This window comes from Mytilus galloprovincialis, chromosome 8 (genome assembly GCF_965363235.1).
Source record: "Mytilus galloprovincialis chromosome 8, xbMytGall1.hap1.1, whole genome shotgun sequence".
Classification (NCBI taxonomy): Eukaryota; Metazoa; Mollusca; class Bivalvia; order Mytilida; family Mytilidae; genus Mytilus; species Mytilus galloprovincialis.
The window spans coordinates 52,365,208-52,384,698 of record NC_134845.1 but is presented as its reverse complement, the minus strand read 5'-3'; the positions used below and the strand labels follow the sequence as shown (position 1 = coordinate 52,384,698).

General features: G+C 32.7%; 1 protein-coding gene across 1 annotated transcript; it reads right to left on the bottom strand.

The window, feature by feature from the left end:
• Positions 1-267: 267 nt before the first annotated feature.
• Positions 268-17,878, bottom strand: LOC143042187 (replication factor C subunit 3-like). The gene is made up of 8 exons (XM_076214455.1): positions 17,719-17,878; positions 12,032-12,237; positions 8,088-8,185; positions 7,264-7,445; positions 5,984-6,120; positions 4,652-4,750; positions 3,695-3,764; positions 268-458 (listed from the first exon to the last, which is right to left on the bottom strand). Exons 1-8 carry the CDS (start codon positions 17,803-17,805, stop codon positions 270-272), a joined length of 1,068 nt encoding a protein of 355 aa, XP_076070570.1. The 5' UTR covers positions 17,806-17,878; the 3' UTR covers positions 268-269.
• Positions 17,879-19,491: the final 1,613 nt, after the last annotated feature.

Genomic DNA, 19,491 nt, shown 5'->3' with positions numbered 1-19,491 from the left:
ATATTAAATCAATCATTTCTTTTTTTACCCTTTCACTTGCTTTCTGACTTGATCTCCAAGTAGAAATTTGACTTCTTTTTTTTTCCTCATCACTTTTAAAAAATCTGTCCAGTATCTGGAATCAGGATTTTTTATATTTATCATACAACAAAATTTAGCACTAGAACTTAACATCTTGTCATCATTAAAACTGATCTGAAACTATTGGGAAAATGTGTTTTATTTAATATCATATATAACAGTCAATAGTTTATGTTGTTCCTGGTCAGTTAGAATAAATCAGCAATGCCTTCCTCTAAGAATCTCTTATAAATTGCCATAAATTTAGCAACAAAAGCTTCCAGATGATAAATAGCTTTCTGTCCCATCTGTAGTCTGTGTTCATAATATGCTGCCGTCTGTACAACTTCTGTCTTCAACTGACCATCACAGTTAGATATCAACTCTTGTAGTAATCCCTGAAATTATATATTGGACAATGTACAACTGACCATCACAGTTAGATATCAACTCTTGTAATAATCCCTGTAAATAGATAGTGGACAATTAACAACTGACCATCACAGTTAGATATCAACTCGTGTAGTACAGTAATCCCTGTTATTAGATAATGGACACTGAACAATTGACCATTTATACATACAGTATAGATATTTACTCTTATTGCAATATTAAATACATTATTTAATTTTAACTTTTTTGAGTTAGAGTCGATAAGACTTTTCTACAATTTTGAAATTATTTGTCTTAAAAATAGTACACTACACTGCAAATATCTTATTTTGGATAGCGCAGGTGCAATTTTTTAAAATTTGCATATTTTTAACATTCATAAAAATCAACATAGTTTTTAAGGAAGAGTGCAGACCTGCCAACTAAGCCGAATTTAGTGGAATCATCCCAATTTTCATGCCTCAACAAGAATCCCAATATAGGGATTGAAAAACAGGAAAAAATCCTGATTTTCACAAAATATACCAGAAAAAAATAATTGGTTACCGATTTTGATTAATATCTATAAATCTATACCTGGGGACATATTTATGATAAGTTTACGACCCTACGCTAATCAACAGTCACAACAGGTGTCATAATTTGATGCTACATGTAATCTGCTGATCTGTTGGGTTATAACAATCATCAAAATTAATTAATTTGCTGTAAACAGAATCGCTCAGTCAGCATTCCAAATCAATTTATCATACTTTGCAAAGTTTGTCATAGTTTCATGACAAAATCGTAATTAACTGAAAGACCAAAACTTAGAAAACAGCATCGATCTTTGAGTAAGTTAACATTTTTGAAATTAGATGTGTTTTTATCCAGTTAAGAGTGATTTAAAAAATCGATGCCATCTTGTATTCACTTCTACTGTGTATAAGCCTCCACCTGTAAGCGCAAAATCTTGAACACAAAGAAAGATAACTCAAAATCTGTCTACCAATCTGATGAGGGCTGTATAGCAAGTCAAGGTAGTTAATAACTTCAATTTGTTGTAAAATCAGTCCTATCATACCCACCGTGTAGAACACCACATGCGGGTGTCGGCTATGTTTGACATGAGGTGGCAATTTTGAAACGACGAAAAAGTAACAAGGTAAGTTCAAGCATCAAAATTTCTTATTTCTAGAACTCTCAGTACCACATAATGTATTGCACGGAAGGAACCGCAACATAATCTATTTCCTGAAAGCAGAAGCAGTCGTTTTCAGTGCTCAGTTTTCTCAAACACCTCGCCCTAGTTTTCCGTGTTGCAGATTTTGAGGCTTTATATGCAAATTTCGGTACGTATCATTTATATAGAATTGTATTCCTCTCATTGACTTATACCAAATACCAGTTTCATAGTTAAAATTATTGATTTTAAAACTGTTATTCATCAAAATATAAAGTGTCGCTCGGGGTGTCAGATTTTGCAAGTGGCATTCTACACGGTGATACCTACTTAAGGACATTAATGTTTAGGTCTTTTGAGTCATGGAGTAAAGATATGAAGGTTTTTGGAGGGGGTGGGGAGGGATTTTCACTGTGTATCCTTTATTTTCAAAGGTGATTTTTCTCTGCAGTTATTTTGTAAAAATGTCATGCAAATAAAAGAAATCAAGGCTTATTAGCTCATCATCACTTTACAGAAAGAAAAACAAGAGATATGAGACTATTTTAATAGTAAAAAACAGTGCATACAGAAACACTGCAAAAATTGTAACCCTTAAAGATCTGGTTGCACAATAAATCCCCCATGGGGATTTCAAAAGTTGGCAGGTCTGAGTGACAAAATTTCCATTTCCTGTTGTACATATTGCAACTTCTGTCAATTCAGATATTTTGTTTGCGTTTATTATGTTTTTTGAAAAACGGACAAAAATACTAGCTTCCCAGTAATAATTTTGTTTTCAGTCAAAACTGCATACATATAATTAATGCAATCAGAATTAAAAATGTGAGTTTGTAGAGTGCCATACCTTTTCAGTCTAAATTTATGCAATAACAAGAAGTTGTCAGATTGAAAGCAAATCAGATTTACCATCATATAAAATGAATATTTGCAAATCAGGACCTCCACCCTAACAGGATCAAAGTAAAAGGTACCCAACACTTTCACTAAAATTAACTTGGCTCGTTTAAATTTCATAAAATTTTGACAAAGTATATCTTTGACAAAAATATAAAAATTTCATATAATTTGAATCAACTGTTTTTTCAGAAAAATTACACTGTTTATATAGCAGTATGACAAATACTAATTTTGATCATTTAGAAGCTTTATATTCCCTTAACAACATAACGTAATAAACGTTTAGCTGATTTTACAGAGTTATCTCCCTGTAGTGTTAGGTACCACCTTAAGGTCTTCAAATCAACAATGATAAAAGCTAAAATTGTGAAAATCAATTCCAACCTTCATTTAGTAAAAGGAAACAACATATCTAAATTTTTACATTTTGTCAAAGTGTTTCAAGTTATTGCATGGACAATACTCAAAGTATCATTTTAAGCCACTTAAAGGTCAATGGAAAGCTAAATCAAAACTTTTTAAACAGCATTGAAGATTAAATCTGAAATTTTTATTGCTCATACTTAATACATACCGGGGTAAAGAGGCTGGTTTTTTTTCCCTGTAAATGTCTCTGTCCTGCTAAGTGTGTAAGATTTGTCATACTTGATTTCATTTTTGGAAAATGTGTGACAAAAAATGTGTTGTATTGGACATATAGATTCCACAACTAGAACAAGTGTATTACAATAATTCGCCACATGAGACCGTTAATTTTAATATTTTAAGCACAAGGCTTGCCGAGCTTTTTAAATAATTAAAATTTAACTGTTGAGAGTGGAGAAATATCGCAATACATGAGTTACAGTGGTGGAATCTGTTTCTCTTATTTTTATCCTTCCTTTTCAAAGATTTGATGAAAGTTGTGTACTTTTGATGTGACGTCATCAGAAATGGTCGCCTTTTTTTATGACGTCACAAAAGGAAAATTCAGAAGACAAGAAGAAAATTTAATGTCACAACTAAATGTTAACCAATCATTTGCCGAGAACAAATTTTTCACTAGTGAGGAGAAACATTTTATTCACACCGGTCAGGAAATGTGAAAATAGCACAAAAATTAGAGAAAATGGAGTAAATGAACAGACAAAAGTTGATTGCAATATAAACCCCATTCTAGATGGAGGGTATAATAAATACCTTTATGATGACATCTGGTGGTATACAATGTGTTAATAGTTCATATAGTCTGCCTCTTACTTCTAATAACCTGTAAATATATCAAACTTGACATAAATGATTTAGTCCCTGAAACCTTATATTATATATATACCGTTATGTGGATTTATTTATTTTCTTTGGTACCAATTTTCATGATGATTCTGTCAAATTCTAGATACAACTTTATAATAATTTGTTTTTCACTGAACATTTAAATTCATAACGAATCCACTGTAGAAGTTATCTTAAATCTCCTATACTGTAAATTCAGAAATCATTGTGAGGTTTTTATTATTGCGAAAATTGAAACAGAGTTGTAAACGCAATAATGTAAACTCGCATTTTGAAATAATTCATATGAATTAAGCAGGATTTCCCCAAAATCGTAAAAATTAAAATCTCATTTCAGTCTAAAACGACAAAATCGCAATAATTTCTGAATTTACAGTACTTTGGATTCTTTTTTGTGGTTAAGAATTTTCGTAATAAAATAACCAGTTTCAATACCAGAACTCCATGTTTTTCTAATTAATAAGACCAAACATATTTTCCAAGTTAGGAGCCTGTAATTCAGTGGTTGTCATTATTTGTTTTTCATTTCTTTTTCTGCACATTAATTAGGATGCTAGTTATCTCGTTGAAAATTGTTTTACATTTGTGATTTTGGGCCCTTTTATAGCTAACTATGCGGTATGGGCTTTGCTCATTGTTGATGACTGTAAGGTGACCTATAGTTGATACCTTCTGTGTCATTGGTCTCTTGTGAAATGTTGTCTCATTGACAATCATACCAGATCTTTTTTTTTAATATGTTAATTATATACAACAAAAAATGTTGCTTTATGCTTTTAGAATGATAATGTAACGTTCAATAAAGTGCTAAAAAAAGCATCATTATTTTCATTTAATGAATACAACAATTCAAGAAATGTTAACCTCTTAGGACTCTGTTGCTGAGCTATCAACTGAGCTGTTTCTTTTAGATACAATTCCCAGTCTGGTTCTGTTACTTCTTGATCTGCAGTGAAATTTTGTCTGAAATAAGGCAAGTTTGTAAAATAGATATCAAATTATAAAATACAGTTGAGACTTTTTATTCTCTTCATCTGATTTGTCTTATGATATTATGATACTTTCTATATCCATTTCCTAAACTTCTGACTTTTTAAAAGATGTATAGTGTGTAAGACTTTCAATCTTAATGCTTCCTGAGGGTAGAAAACTTTTATCAAAATTTGTGAATTTAAATTTTCTCTCTATCAATCATTTCAATAGTTTTTCTTGTTATCTAGTTGTAATACTGAACCTTACTATTTAATTGTAATAAACCATGATAACAAAATCAAGTATTTACAACATAAACAATTTTGTAACTGGCTTTGATCAAATTCAAAATTCTAAAATTTTTCTCTGAATTACCTCCCCTTGTCCATTACAGATTTTTATTAAGTCATTTATCATACATCTGCAAAGAAATTTACTTCATGTTTGCACTCATGATCATGTTGGATTTTCTTTCTATATAATCAACTTCTTAAATATTGGTTTTTCCTTACACCAAACACTAAGAATGCAATAAGAAAAACAGTCTACTGATCGAAATTTATCACCCTTCCAAATCTTGACCAACTGCATGCATGTTGCATGTTTTAATACATGCATGCATAATTTGTTGATGAGTAAGTATTATAAAACAAATTGCATTAAGTATCCTCAGCATTTATAAAGTTCAAAACTTCATATCAAATCATCAGTCAATGCCCAAAAAACTGAACAACATGTATAAACAAGGAATGTGTTCCAAGTACATGTATGTCCCACTCACACTCATTTACCATGTTCAATGGACCGTTAAATTGGGGTAAAAAATCTAATTTGGCATTTAAACTAGAAAGATCGTATCATAAGGAACACGTTTACTAAGTTTCAAGTTAATTGGACTTCAACTTCATCAAAAACTACCTCGACCAAAAACTTTAACCTGAAGCGGAACAGACATACCAGAAAACATAATGCCCATAAATGGGGCATAAAAAGTCAAATAATATCAAGCAGGTTGTCTCCAATATAAAAGGACCCATTTTATGTCTTAAAAAGTTTGCAATAAAAATTTACAAACATTTGAATCAACATTTCCAGATACATATGTATAGATGGTGAATTTGTTGGTGAATTTGTACATTGACAGATAGCCAGTAATATCAACAATCACATATTTATCCATTTAACAAATTGAGCTGAAAAAATAAAATTCTATATGATATTTACTGTTGTACTCGGCATGCTTCACACATTAGTACTGCACGTCGTAGATTTCTGTTACTCTTCTCTGCTATTCTTCTTGCCAGCTCTGAGGGCAAATTTAATGACTCCTTTTTGCAAATATTTTGAAGGACTTGGCAGATCTAAAATTAGAAAATACCTTTCATTAATACCTTAATTACTAAAATATATACTACATAGTTTGGTACCTTTTTTTTATACAGTTACATCTAAATTTTGATACAGTTACATCTAAATTTTTGATACAGTTACATCTAAAAAACAGTCTTATCAAAATCATTTTGAAAAGAATTCTGCAAGTGATGTCTGAAACTTGCAATAAGGTGAAATTTTTTGTTTTTGCTCTGTGTGGAAGGCCTCCTTGTGACTTTGTGTTGAAGAACAGCAATAAAAGTGCCGTTCCTTTACATTTCACATGTTTTAATGCTGTGCATGCACTCATTTGGTGTCATGGATGGATACCCCATATCTTTTTCTTTTTCTTTAAATAGCAAATCATAGTTTTGTTTCTTTTTATTCTGGACAAATTTTACATTTTTAAAAACAAATAATCATCTATTTCATAATTTACCTTTTCATATTAAATAAATTTTAAGACCTACACTGGCAAAATGACTGGTGATACAATTTAGGGCAGTTACAAAATGTAACCTTAACCTTACTATCAAGTTAGGATCAATCCTCAATTTTCTGTGAAATATGCCTGGACCAAGGAACATGAAAGTTGTTTTTCCATTCACAGAGGCTGATTTAGAGGGTTATTCAGGAGGCGCCGGACCCCCTTTTCTGGAAAAAAAAAATTGGTTGATTGTATAGGGAATCACTGAAGCATGACTGGAGCCCCTCTTAGGCAGTCAGTGGGCCCCGACTTATGAAAAATCCTGGATCTGCCACTGATTCGTTCTGTTGGTTATTATAGATTGGCAAGTTTTACTGATTCCCCTTTTGTAATTTACCATGGAGTTTGGTATTATGGATAACCATTTCTTTTCATTCTCAGACTATACCCAGTTTATAATGAGGCCCCTCATGGGGGGGGGGGGGGGGTCCTAGTAATCACATAATCACCATTTTTTTGCCAATATAATCACATAATCATTAAATATTTGCTTATCTTTAGTAATCAAATAATCATAAACTAAAAATACAGTCCTAGGTAATCAAATAATCATGAAATATTTGGCTTAATAATCAAATAATCATTAAAAAAACGGCCAAGTAATCACATAATCAAAAACCCCATGAGGGCCCTCTATAATAATTACCTCCTCTATTGATGGAGCTGGTACTCTTACTCCCAAACATCTGCTACGGATAGCTGGGATAACTTTACTGGTAGAATTACAACATAGTATCAGACGACAGGTAGACATGTACTTCTCCATGGTTCGCCGCAATGCATGCTGGGCATCTTTTGTCAACCTGTCAACTTCTGTCAATATGACCACTGTTAAAAATAAAGGTTTTAGAAAACAAAATGAAATAGCAAATATGATATAACTTTATCTACAAATACTTGTTCCTGAAGCAATGAGTTTTTTTTAGACTTTATTTTGTTCTGAAGGATTTTTGATGTAATTAAGATTTAGTTAATCAAAGTCCATACTTGTATACACAAAAAGAATCTATAAATTGCATCAAAAACTAGAAAATAGGCATTAATAAATACTTCCATTAAATTATTTTCAAACATTTGTCATTTTTATAGCTTGCTGAGCTGTATGTGCTTTACTCATTGTTGAAGTCTGTATGGTATCAATAGTTGAACCCTGTGTGAATAGTTGTCTCATTAACAATCATGATCATTCCACATCATTTCACATTTACACTGTTTATATTCATTGAGTGTTTTTTGTGATATGCACATTTAGAAGCATTTTTTTCCCCTAATAACTTTATTTCTGTAGAAATATTTCCCCAAAAATCCCCTTATACTTATTGTCAATACCATACAAAACACATAAATTATCTTGTTAATATATGCTTAAAATACTATCTATCGTATTCTGAATGTTTAAATGGTGAAAACATGAAATTGGAGAGGTATATATTGAGGTAAATAGTGATTTTTTTCAGCCCTGTTCCAAACCTTTGAAATCTTTTTGTGTTGATGTTTCTAGTTGATTAACTTGGGCAACAGTCTTGATCAATTCCTGTATAACAACTCTGTCTTGGTTTCCAACATCACTAGAATTCAAACAAACAAAATTTCATTAAAATATGTATAAACTAGAGGCTCTTTTAAAGAGCCTGTGTCGCTCACCTTGGTTTATGTGCATATTAAACAAAGGAAACAGATGGATTCATCACAAAATTGTGTTTTGGTGACGGTGATGTGTTTGTAGATCATACTTTACTGATCATTTTTGTTACTTACAATTTTCTCTATCTGTAATGAACTTGGCCCTTTAGTTACAGAGGAAAAAACTTTGTAAAAACTTTCCAAAATTTACCAAATTAATGAAAAATGTTGACTAGAGGCTCTAAAGAGCATGTTTCGCTCACCTTGGTGTATGTGAATATTAAACAAAGGACAAATGACAAAATTGTGTTTTGGGGATGGTGATGTGTTTGTAGATCTTACTTTACTAAACATTCTTGTTGCTTACAATTATCTCTATCTTTAATGAACTTGGCCCAGTAGTTTCAGAGAAAATGCAAAAAACTGCATTTTACCCCTATGTTCTATTTTTAGCTGTGGCGGCCATCTTGGTTGGTTGGCCGGGTCACTGGACACATTTTTGAAACTAGTTTTTGTGGCCAAGTTTGGATTGATTTGGCCCAGTTGTTTCAGAGGAGAAGATTTTTGTAAAAGTTAACTAAGATTTACGAAAAATGGCTAAAAATTGACTATAAAGGGCAATAACCATTTCGGTCATGTCGACTTTTTTGTAAATTGTTCTTTGCTGAACATTATTGCTGTTTACAGTTTATCTCTATCTATAATAATATTCAAGATAATAACCAAAAACAGCAAAATTTCCTTAAAATTACCAATTCAGGGGCAGCAACCCAACAACGGGTTGTCCGATTCATCTGAAAATTTCAGGGCAGATAGATATTTACTAAATAAACAAGTTAACCCCTTGACAGATTTGCTCTTAATGCTTTGGTTTCAGAGTTATAAGCCAAAATCTACATTTTACCCCTATGTTCTATTTTTAGCCATGGTGGCCATCTTGGTTGGTTGGCCGGGTCACCACACACAATTTTTAAACTAGATACCCTAATTATGATTTTGGCTAAGTTTCGTTAAATTTGGTCCAGTAGTTTCAGGAGAAGATTTTTGTAAAAGATAACAAAAATTTATGAAAAATTGGTAAAAAATGACTGTTAAGGGCAATAACTCCTTAAGGGGTCAACTGACCATTTTGATCATGTTGACTTATTTGTAGATCTTACTTTGCTGAACATAATTGCTGCTTACAGTTTACCTCCATCTATAATAATCTTTTAGATAATAACCAAAAACGGACAAAATTTCCTTAAAATTACCAACTATGGGGCAGCAACCCAACAATCCATTGTCTGATTCATCTGAAAATTTTAGGGCAGATAGATCTTGACCTAATAAACAATTATACTCATGTCAGTTATAAGCCAAAATATACATTTTACCCCTGAGTTCTTTTTTTAGCCATTGCGGCCATCTTGATTATTTTGGCGGGTCACCGGACCCAATTTTTTAACGTGATACCCCAATAATGATTGTGGCCAAGTTTGGTTAAATTTGGCCCAGTAGTTTCAGAGGTGAAGATTTTTGTAAAAGTTTACGGACGCGCCGGACAATGACGGATGACGGACGCAAAGTGATGAGAAAAGCTCACTTGGCCCTTTGGGCCAGATAAGCTAAAAATGATTTTAACTGAATTGTGTGCTATATTCTCAATCACACTTAATAATTTATAAAATGGACAGAGAATTCAATAAAAAAAAGGTTTTTTGAAACAGAAATTTGAAAAATGTATGCTGCCTTCTAAATAAAGTTGTCATTTTTTTTCATTTTACTTTTATTTTTGACACATAACAGAATATTTTTTTTTTGTATAAAACACTTCCCTGTTATGACTTCCCCTCTTTCATATCAGTGTCTAATTAATAAGGCCTGCTTTCTGTTGAATAATAAACCTTCAAATTCTTATCAGAAATACTTTTCAATAAACTTTGTTTTACTATTTTCTATATGTTTAATTATGAAAAAGCATATCTTACGATCGACAAGTTCATTACGATTGAATACACTCACAAAATTATCCTTTCAGTAGAATGCACCTTTCGTCTGATTTAGAATTCTGCGACCTTTTCTGTTTGATAGTATTACTTCCTTTACAAACTAGTCTATGGTTTGCAATTAAATGCAGGGTTGAACAAATTCACAATTATCTTTACGCAAAATCTTACAAATTTGTACAAACAAAAAATTTGGTTTAAATTATGACATGAGATTTTTTTCTCTTTTTAAATTTTCAAGTATTTCTATGAAAGAAGTTTTATCTCTGGCAAAAATTAAAAATCTTTTATAATTTCAAAGACTTAATCACATTTAAGGTCATTTTTACATGGAGTAAACAAAAGATCAAAAGACAATTAATACATTGTATGCATTTACATTTTTTATTTGAAAAAGTCGAAGCTTAACAAATGCAAATTAAATTTTCTACAAGAACAAAAACTAGAGGCTCTAAAGAGCCTGTGTCGCTCACCTTGGTCTATGTGACTATTAAACAAAGGAAGCAGATGGATTCATGACAAAATTGTATTTTGGTGATGGTGATGTGTTTGTACATCTTACTTTACTGAACATCCTTGCTGCTTACAATTATCTCTATCTATAATGAACTTGGCCCAGTAGTTTCAGTGGAAAATGTTAATAAAAATTTACAAATTTTATGAAAATTGTTAAAAATTTACTATAAAGGTCAATTGACCATTTCGATAATGTTGACTTATTTGTAAATCTTACTTTGCTGAACATTATTGCTGTTTACAGTTTATCTCTATCTATTATAAAATTCGAGATACAAATGTAATAACCAAAAGCTGCAAAATTTTCTGAAAATTACCAATTCCGGGGCAGCAACCCAACGACAGGTTGTCTGATTGGTCAGGGCATATAGACTTTGACCTAACGAACAAATTTATCTCGTCAGATTTGCTTTAAATGATTTGGTTTCTGAGATTTTAGCCAAAAACTGCATTTTACCCCATGTACTATTTTTAGCCATGTCAGCCATCTTGGTTCACTGGCAGGGTCATCGGACATTTTTTTTAAACTACATACCCTAATGATGATTGTGGACTAGTTTGGTTAAATTTGTTTTAGTAGTTTCAGAGGAGAAGATTTTTGTACAAGATAACAAAAATTTACCAAAACTTGACTATAAAGGGCAATAACTCCTGAAGGGGTCAACTGACCATTTTGGTCATGTTGACTTATTTGTAGGTCTTACTTTGCTGAACATTATTGCTGTTTACAGTTTACCTCGATCTATAATAATATTCAAGATAATAACCAAAAACGACAAAATTTCCTTAAAATTACCAATTCTGGGACAGCAACCCAACAATGGGTTGTCTGATTCATCTGAAAATTTCAGGGCAGATAGATCTTAACCTGATAAACAATTTTACCCCCCATGTCAGATTTGCTCTTAATGCTTTGGTTTTTGAGATATAAGCCAAAAACTGCATTTTACCCCTATGTTCTATTTTTAGCCATGGTGGCCATCTTGGTTGGTTGGCCGGGTCATCAGACAAATTTTTTAGACTATATACCCCAATGATGATTGTGGCCAAGTTTAGTTAAATTTGGCCCAGAAGTTTCAGAGGAGAATATTTTTGTAAAAGTTAATGACGACGAACGATGATGGACAACAGACGCGAAGTGATGAGAAAAACTCACTTGGCCCTTTGGACCAGGTGAGCTAAAAATGCATTGATTGATAAAAATGACACAACATTGACGCTCTTTTTTCATGTTCTCTAATTGAGTTGTACTGTTCAGTAGATCTTGTACTACAATATTGATATTACCTAGGGTTGACCTCTATATGGTAGTTACTAGAGATGGTTGATATTTCAATCTTTTTATTTGATGGTGTAGTGAAGGTGTGGTTTTCTATCCTGAGTTTCTCCACACCAGAGCCATACATCTCTCTCAGGAGACACATGATTCTGGTCTTCTTCCCTGCACCAGATGGTCCATATACCAATAAATGTGGGAAATCTCCTCCTTGCACCTACAATGTATAAAAGAGTGGAATTAAAGACTACCTACATTTGAAAGGGAGCTTTTTTTTTGGGGGGGGGGGTGCTAGGATGAAGTAGTTTGTCCTGCATTTTGTTTAGTAGTAATCTCTGTCTTCCCTCTATATATTTCATTATATTCTGTCCTGCATTTCTTTTACAAGTTTATCCTGGCTTATTTTATCATGCCTTTTATTTGCCAAGATTAGGGAGAGCATGATTCTTCAAACAACATTTTGAACAAAATCATCTTTGTGTTCACTGGGATTCAAACCCAGGACCAAGACAGCGTGTATACAGACTGAGCTATAGAAGTTCTTGCATATCTCAATCGCTTAGGGCTGACTAAGTATCTACCATATTTACTAAGGGAAGCAATCCTGTCACTCTTCCCCCACCTCAAGAGTCTTCATACAATTATGACTCTAACGACACATACATGTATCCTAGCTAGAAATTGTGCTACCCAGTGTTTTATTTTAAAGTTCAGCACCAAATGAAACCAAAGAGCATGATTGTACATACAATATTATCATCTTTGTATCCACCTGAACTGGAACTAGAGGCCTCTGTCAAAAATGTGTCTGTGTAACAAGGCAGTATGTACATGTATACCTTCTAAAGAAGTACTTCCTTTGCTGAACCCCTTACGACTGACTCAGTAACTACCACATATATTAAGGGAAGCAATCCAGTCTCAGAAGATAGATCTCTTTTTCTTCTTTAGTCAGGTCAGAAATAACCACCAATTGGTGTTTTTTTCATGTACCTCAATTGAAGTATAATTGGTATAGACCAATTGACGTATAATGCAAGTTTTTTGTAATAAAATGCTAGTGTGAGATCATGGAGATAGGAGCATCTTTTTGCAACTTATAACCTATTTTATGACCATTAATGCATAATGAGTCCTCCGAAAGTTTCAGTTTTGACAAAGCCTGCTGCATCGATCTCTTGAGAATGCCAGTGATTGGGAAGGACGAGCGCCCTGCGCCTATAACGCATATCGACAAAAAATGGCGCATAGAGTGACAATTATAAGCGCCCACGTGGCCCCATTATTTTTCACTTCGTTTCGAAACGTTAAAATATCGTCAAATGGATTTCCGATCGTGTTCCTATCACCATGTGTATGTACACAACTGTGTAATGTTCCTCCAATGCTAGGAGCACCTTTATATTTTTGGGACGTCTCGGGTCTTTTCCTATGGTGATAATAGAACCATGCGATATATCTGATTACCCAAAAACGTAATTGACCATCATTCATGATATAATTTTTTATAAACAACTGTAACGATATCGCCTCGTTTTTAAATTTGCGAAATTTGGTGTTAGTACAGCCAAGATTTATCTCTTACTATAATCTTTTAAGTTAGTTTAGCTTGCTATTATTTCAATTGAAAAACACCAATGCCTTTTTATGAATATAGTTTTTGTCTCCATAAAAGGCGCTTAACTGTCCTTGTAATTGTTTGGTCTTTGGCTCGTTTTGACATTTTGTAAACATGCCTTCAGCGAATTGTTGTTTTTTTCTGTCAATTAATGACACTCTCTATTGTTATATTCTTGTCATCGTGATAAAGTAATAATAATACAAGAAGTACAGAGGAAATGCCAGAAACGTCCTCTAATACGGAACGTCTGGAATAATCATGGTATCGATGAAGACCAAAATATAATGTAAACAAGAATGTGTGTTGAAAGTACACGGATGCCCCACTTGCACTATCCTTTTCCATGTTCAGTGGACCGTGAAATTGGGGTAAAAAGTCTAATTTGGCTTAAAAATTAGAAAGATCTTATCATAAGCAACAAGTGTACTAAGTTTCAAGTTGATTGGACTTCAGCTTCATCAAAAACTACCTTGACCAAAAACTTTAACCTGAAACTCCCACTTTCATTTTCTATGTTCAGTGGACCGTGAAATTGGGATCAAAGTCTAATTTGGCTTTAAAATGAGAAAGATCATATCATAAGTAACAAGTGTACTAAGTTTCAAGTTGATTGGACTTCAGCTTCATCAAAAACTACCTTGACCAAAACCTTTAACCTGAACGGACGCACAGACGGACGGACGGACGAACGAACAGAAGCACAGACCAGAAAACATAATGCCCCTCTATTATCGTAGGTGGAGCATAAAAAACCATGAACAAGTCAACAGTACCAGTTTAAACATTGTAAATAAAGGTTATCTTAAAAAAATTATTGTCCGGTTTGGAAGAAGTTATTGTATATTCAATGAAATTGAAATTACAAAATCACAGAACAACATCCATGATATTATTTAAAAATCATAAAGATAAGTACTACCACCTCTTTGCCGAAATATACACTTTTTAATTTTTTTTTACTGTAGTCAATTTAAATGGTCCACTCATTTGACAACATGGCCCATTATATTTTAAAATGGCCCATTAAATTTATTTTTTGGGGGCCCTGGGCCCATAGAGAAAAAATCCTTCCAGATCACTGGAATGCATGTGTACAACAATTCTTTTACTGAAACATCTGTACTATTGACCATGATTGACTTTTAATAATGAAAGTCAAGTATTAACAAAGAGCTTCATTCACCATGTTCTCCTGTAGAGTTGTACTTATAATCACATGACTGCAGACAGGCGATTAGTGGTAAATTTGGCAATCAAGAATTGACAAGATAACAATAGAAGAAACTGCAAATACAATTATTGATTAAATGCAATATGTTACATTGTATGCCACTATACTTAACTAAGAATGTTTGACATGTTTTCATACCATACATGTAATATGGTTATAAGAAAACAAATTATAATGCTCCATTTTGGTTGAATAATTTAAATTTGCTTTGAAAAACAAAAGAATTATACCTCAATTGGTCTATACCATTATTAGTTCAAGATTACTCTGATGTGGAACAGCTGTTTTGCCAGACAAGCTGGGGCCGTTGGATGTCAGAGCTCGTCCCATATCAAAAAGTGGATATTTGCCCATCCAAAATAGATGCGCTGCTTCATCGCTTCTGGTGCCAACTAACGGCCTTGGAATTATTAAATCGGGTATCAATTTGTTCATTTTTCATTTATCTCTTCATTTATGTAAGCTTCACCTATAGCTACCTGCCACCCTTTATTTTTCCTTAAACAGTTTTCACAGTGACCCATCGATTAAGACATTTTTACTATTATTTTCAAAAGGATGTCAAGTTACAAGAGATTTCGCGACCTCGAGACTCAAATATGCAAATATTTATACTTTTTCACCTCCTTTATATAGGACATCGATGTTTAACATTTTGTAGCCAACCACGATTTTTCACCTCCTTTACAGGAGATCTGTATTAAGCATTTAGTGCCAACCACAATAACAATCAGAAGCTCTCAGACATTAAGATTATTTGAATGGTAAATTAAATGAATGAGGTGTTCGATTATGGTTATTTGCATAAATCATAATTTTTTTCTCGTGGTCACGTGATAATCTTGACGAACTTTTGAATATAAAAGTAAAAATGTCTGAATCGATGGGTCACTGTGAAAACTGTTTAAATATGGAAAAATAAAGGGTGGCAGGTAGGTGAAGCTTACATAAATGTAGAGAAGAGATAAATGAAAAAATTGATACACAATTTATATAATTCCAAGGCCATTAGTTGGCACCAGAAGCGGCGAAGCAGCGCATCTATTTTGGATGGGCAAATATCCACTTTTTGATATGGGACGAGCTCTGATGCCCTCGGCCCCAGCTTGTCTGGCAAAACAACCGATGGACGTCAGAGTAATCTCAGACTATAAGGTAAGGGTACCCAAATTGCACCGAGTACCCAAATTGCACCTATTTAGAAAAAAATAGCAAGATTTCCTACAGATTAAACAATTTGTATTTTTATGATTTGATACTATGCACGTCTTTCAACATAGGTAAACATATTTAGATATACACAAATTGTTCACAGTCTTTATCAACAGATGGACTGATTACCGTGAAAAAGCAAAATGTACGAAAACGTCACCATGTGACGTCATCAAAACGTCTTCTTTTTAAAATTAGCAAATACAATATATTATAATATCCATTTCGTAAAACATAAAGAGTAAGCATGGACTAAAATCCAATTGTTCAAAATATTTGAAGAAATTAAGCTCGGTTATTAGACTTTTGAGGATGTAAATTTAAGCATGGATGCAATTTGGGTACTCCTCATTACAGAATCATGGATAGTTTGGAGGTTGCAGGGATCTCCATGGATGAAAATTGAATGATGGAGGAACTTTCACCATTACAAACCGTGTCTACGCTGTACAGTGTAGCCTGATAGGAAGTATTTTATCCCTCCATACAAGGAATGGTGAACATGCTAATTCATTGCTTATTTAAATTATATTCATTTGAATTTTCATTTTAGAATTAAAAGTATCAATATTTTCATTTATTGCCGTTTTTAACCATTCAAATGCCAAGTCTTCATGGTCCCCCCTTAGTTGAGAATGACCAAAAGCTGTCATGAAGGTCCCCATGTAGATTTCTTGTATTTTTGGTAATTGTTATTGGTTTAAAAATCATATGATGTGGAGCTTATTTTTCATGGACACTGTCAAATTCAGAACCCATTACCGGTATGGCTGATTTGCAGCAACATCAAAACGATTCTTACGGGTTATGTAAAAGGTTAAAACTTAAAGAGATTTGTAAAGCAAACGTTGACAAATGAAAAGGTTTTTAATGACTTTATCTGGCAAATTGATGCTGTGCAACATGCATCTTTCGAGTCTGATTAGAAACCGGAAATGCGGATGTATCAATTTGATTGTAATATACGAAATGAATTCGGAATTACGATACGATATTTCTTTACAGGAAATATTTAAGTTTTTACTTTTAAACTTTTAAAGTAATTCTAAATTATTGTTACAGCAGTATTCGAGTTATTTGCGATGAAAAAATATTTACTGTTTTGCGTCTTATTTTGTACTCCTTAAAAAAGGGGGATGCTGATTGCGTAAGTCAAAATAAAGCACGTGTTCGACTTGTTAAACTGTTTTCTTTGTAACTGGATTATTAATTAATTTATTTAATCTAAATTATCATAATCATAAATTTGCTGAAACTTAGTTAATTCAACAAAAAGATTGGTGTACACCAATTGGTGGTTATTCCTGACCTGTAAGTTACGGAATACCATCAACTTTTTTGAGGATTAATCTCAAGGAATACGATTTATCAAGAATTTGTATAGTTCTAACTATACAAATCCTTGGATTTATTTATAAATTATTCATTCATGATTATTGGTTCTGATCATGGAAAACGAAATATCGCAGGCAATTGATTCTTCCCGTGGGAGGCACACTATCAACGTATATAATGTAAATATACGTTGATAGTGGGTCTTCCCATGGATAGAAACAAGTACCTGTGACTGGCTGTGTGAACATGTGAAAATTATAATATGCAGAAGCAATATTCCATCAATTCATAAATCTTACCAATTTCTTCAAATGAGCAGCTTGCTCTTTGTGAAAGTCAAGCTTATGCAGAGAAGTTGGACGATGTTTGTCAACCCAAAGACTCATTCTTAAACCTCTTAGATTTCTGTTTTCGTTTTAAGTTTTCCCCGCGCAATATTCTGGGTGTAAAAGGATAAAATGAGCAAACGTAAGTTTTTTCATTTTAAAAACGCATGAGCGATCTCAAGAAATAGCTGTAAAAATAAAACAATGTCCGACTAAATATGAAAGTATTCCGGATAATATGATCCTGTCACATGATCTAAGATCTAATGGGGGGGGGGGGGGGGGGGGCAAGGGGGTCCCAATAACAGCAAAACAGCAAATTGATTTGGCTTATAACAGATAACAAGGAATTAAAATGGACAAAAACAGATAACAGTAAATGAAATATTAAAATAAGTCGGAACCTTGACAAATCCAGTATTTCTTATTAAGGGTATAATCCTTTGTAATGAATTTTATTTTCTATGAACATGTTTTTAAAATTATGTATCTAGAATGAGTTTACTACTAAATATATTTGTATACGCTCGTTTACAGGACGTATTATGGAATACTGTTGTCCGTCTGTCGTCAACATGTCAAATATTAACTCCAACACTATTCAACCAATTCGCATAAAACTTTTGGAAATTGTATATATCTATTGACGTGAGCTCCCCTTCGTATTTCATAAATTTCAGATTTTAAGTTTCTGAGTAATGGGGTTTTATTCAATAAAAATGGTGGTTTTTTTCACAAATTTGCAAGGAATTTTGGTGAATTGTTACTTTCTATTGACATGAGCTCCCTTTCAATTTTTATAAATATCTGATATGACATAAAGAAGTTATCGAATATTTCAAATAGGACGACGGGCGTGTCGTGCGCTCATGGCGTAGCTGTTTATTTGTTATAGAATACCTTTTTCAGCATTTGTTTTTATACAGTTATAGAAACTCACACATGCTTGTAATTTAAAAAGTGTGTAATGAAATTGAGAATGGAAATGAGGAATATATGTCAAAGAGACAAAAATGATATTCAATAAAAATTCAAGGGCGGTTATGGTATTCAATTCACATAGTTCTTGTGTTAGTTGCTACTAAAAAATGACCTAAAAGAGTTTGAATATATATATTCGCATTCTGACTTTTTCTAAATGCCTATTTAATGAGGTGTGTGAATTTTTCTTAATAAGACTACGAGGCAAAGTTGTCAGTATATAGGATAGAAAAATCAAAAGCACCAATTATAAGCATGCAATTTATCAAGTACCTCGAACCAATTTTGACACTCCAAAAGTAATTTATTCCATTATTTTCAAATGCTCATTTTGAACAATTTTTTATCAGGCTATTGATTGGACCAAGTATACTAGTAAGTAGAATACATAGTTTAGTAGAGGAGCAATGGCGCAGTGAAGACGAAATAAATCTTTCTTTGTAATGAGCTATGTGCTGCTTCGGGACCCAGTACATGGTTGAAACTTTCATTGTACAATGTGTTTGATTCTGCTTTGAAAAGAATCGCAGAGCTGAGTCAATGTACCATATTATATAAAAGGTTAACTGTTCAAGTGGTTGTAAGGACATAGTCCTTAATTGAGATTCTTGTCAGATATTCCTGGCCATATGTTTTCCTTTTTGTCATATTATTAATTGTTCTGATTTAATATGTTTGTACGGGAAACAAGGAACATTATCCTCATACAAAAAAAAAATAAGATAATTCTAAATACATGTTCAAAAAAAAAAAAGGAATTTATTA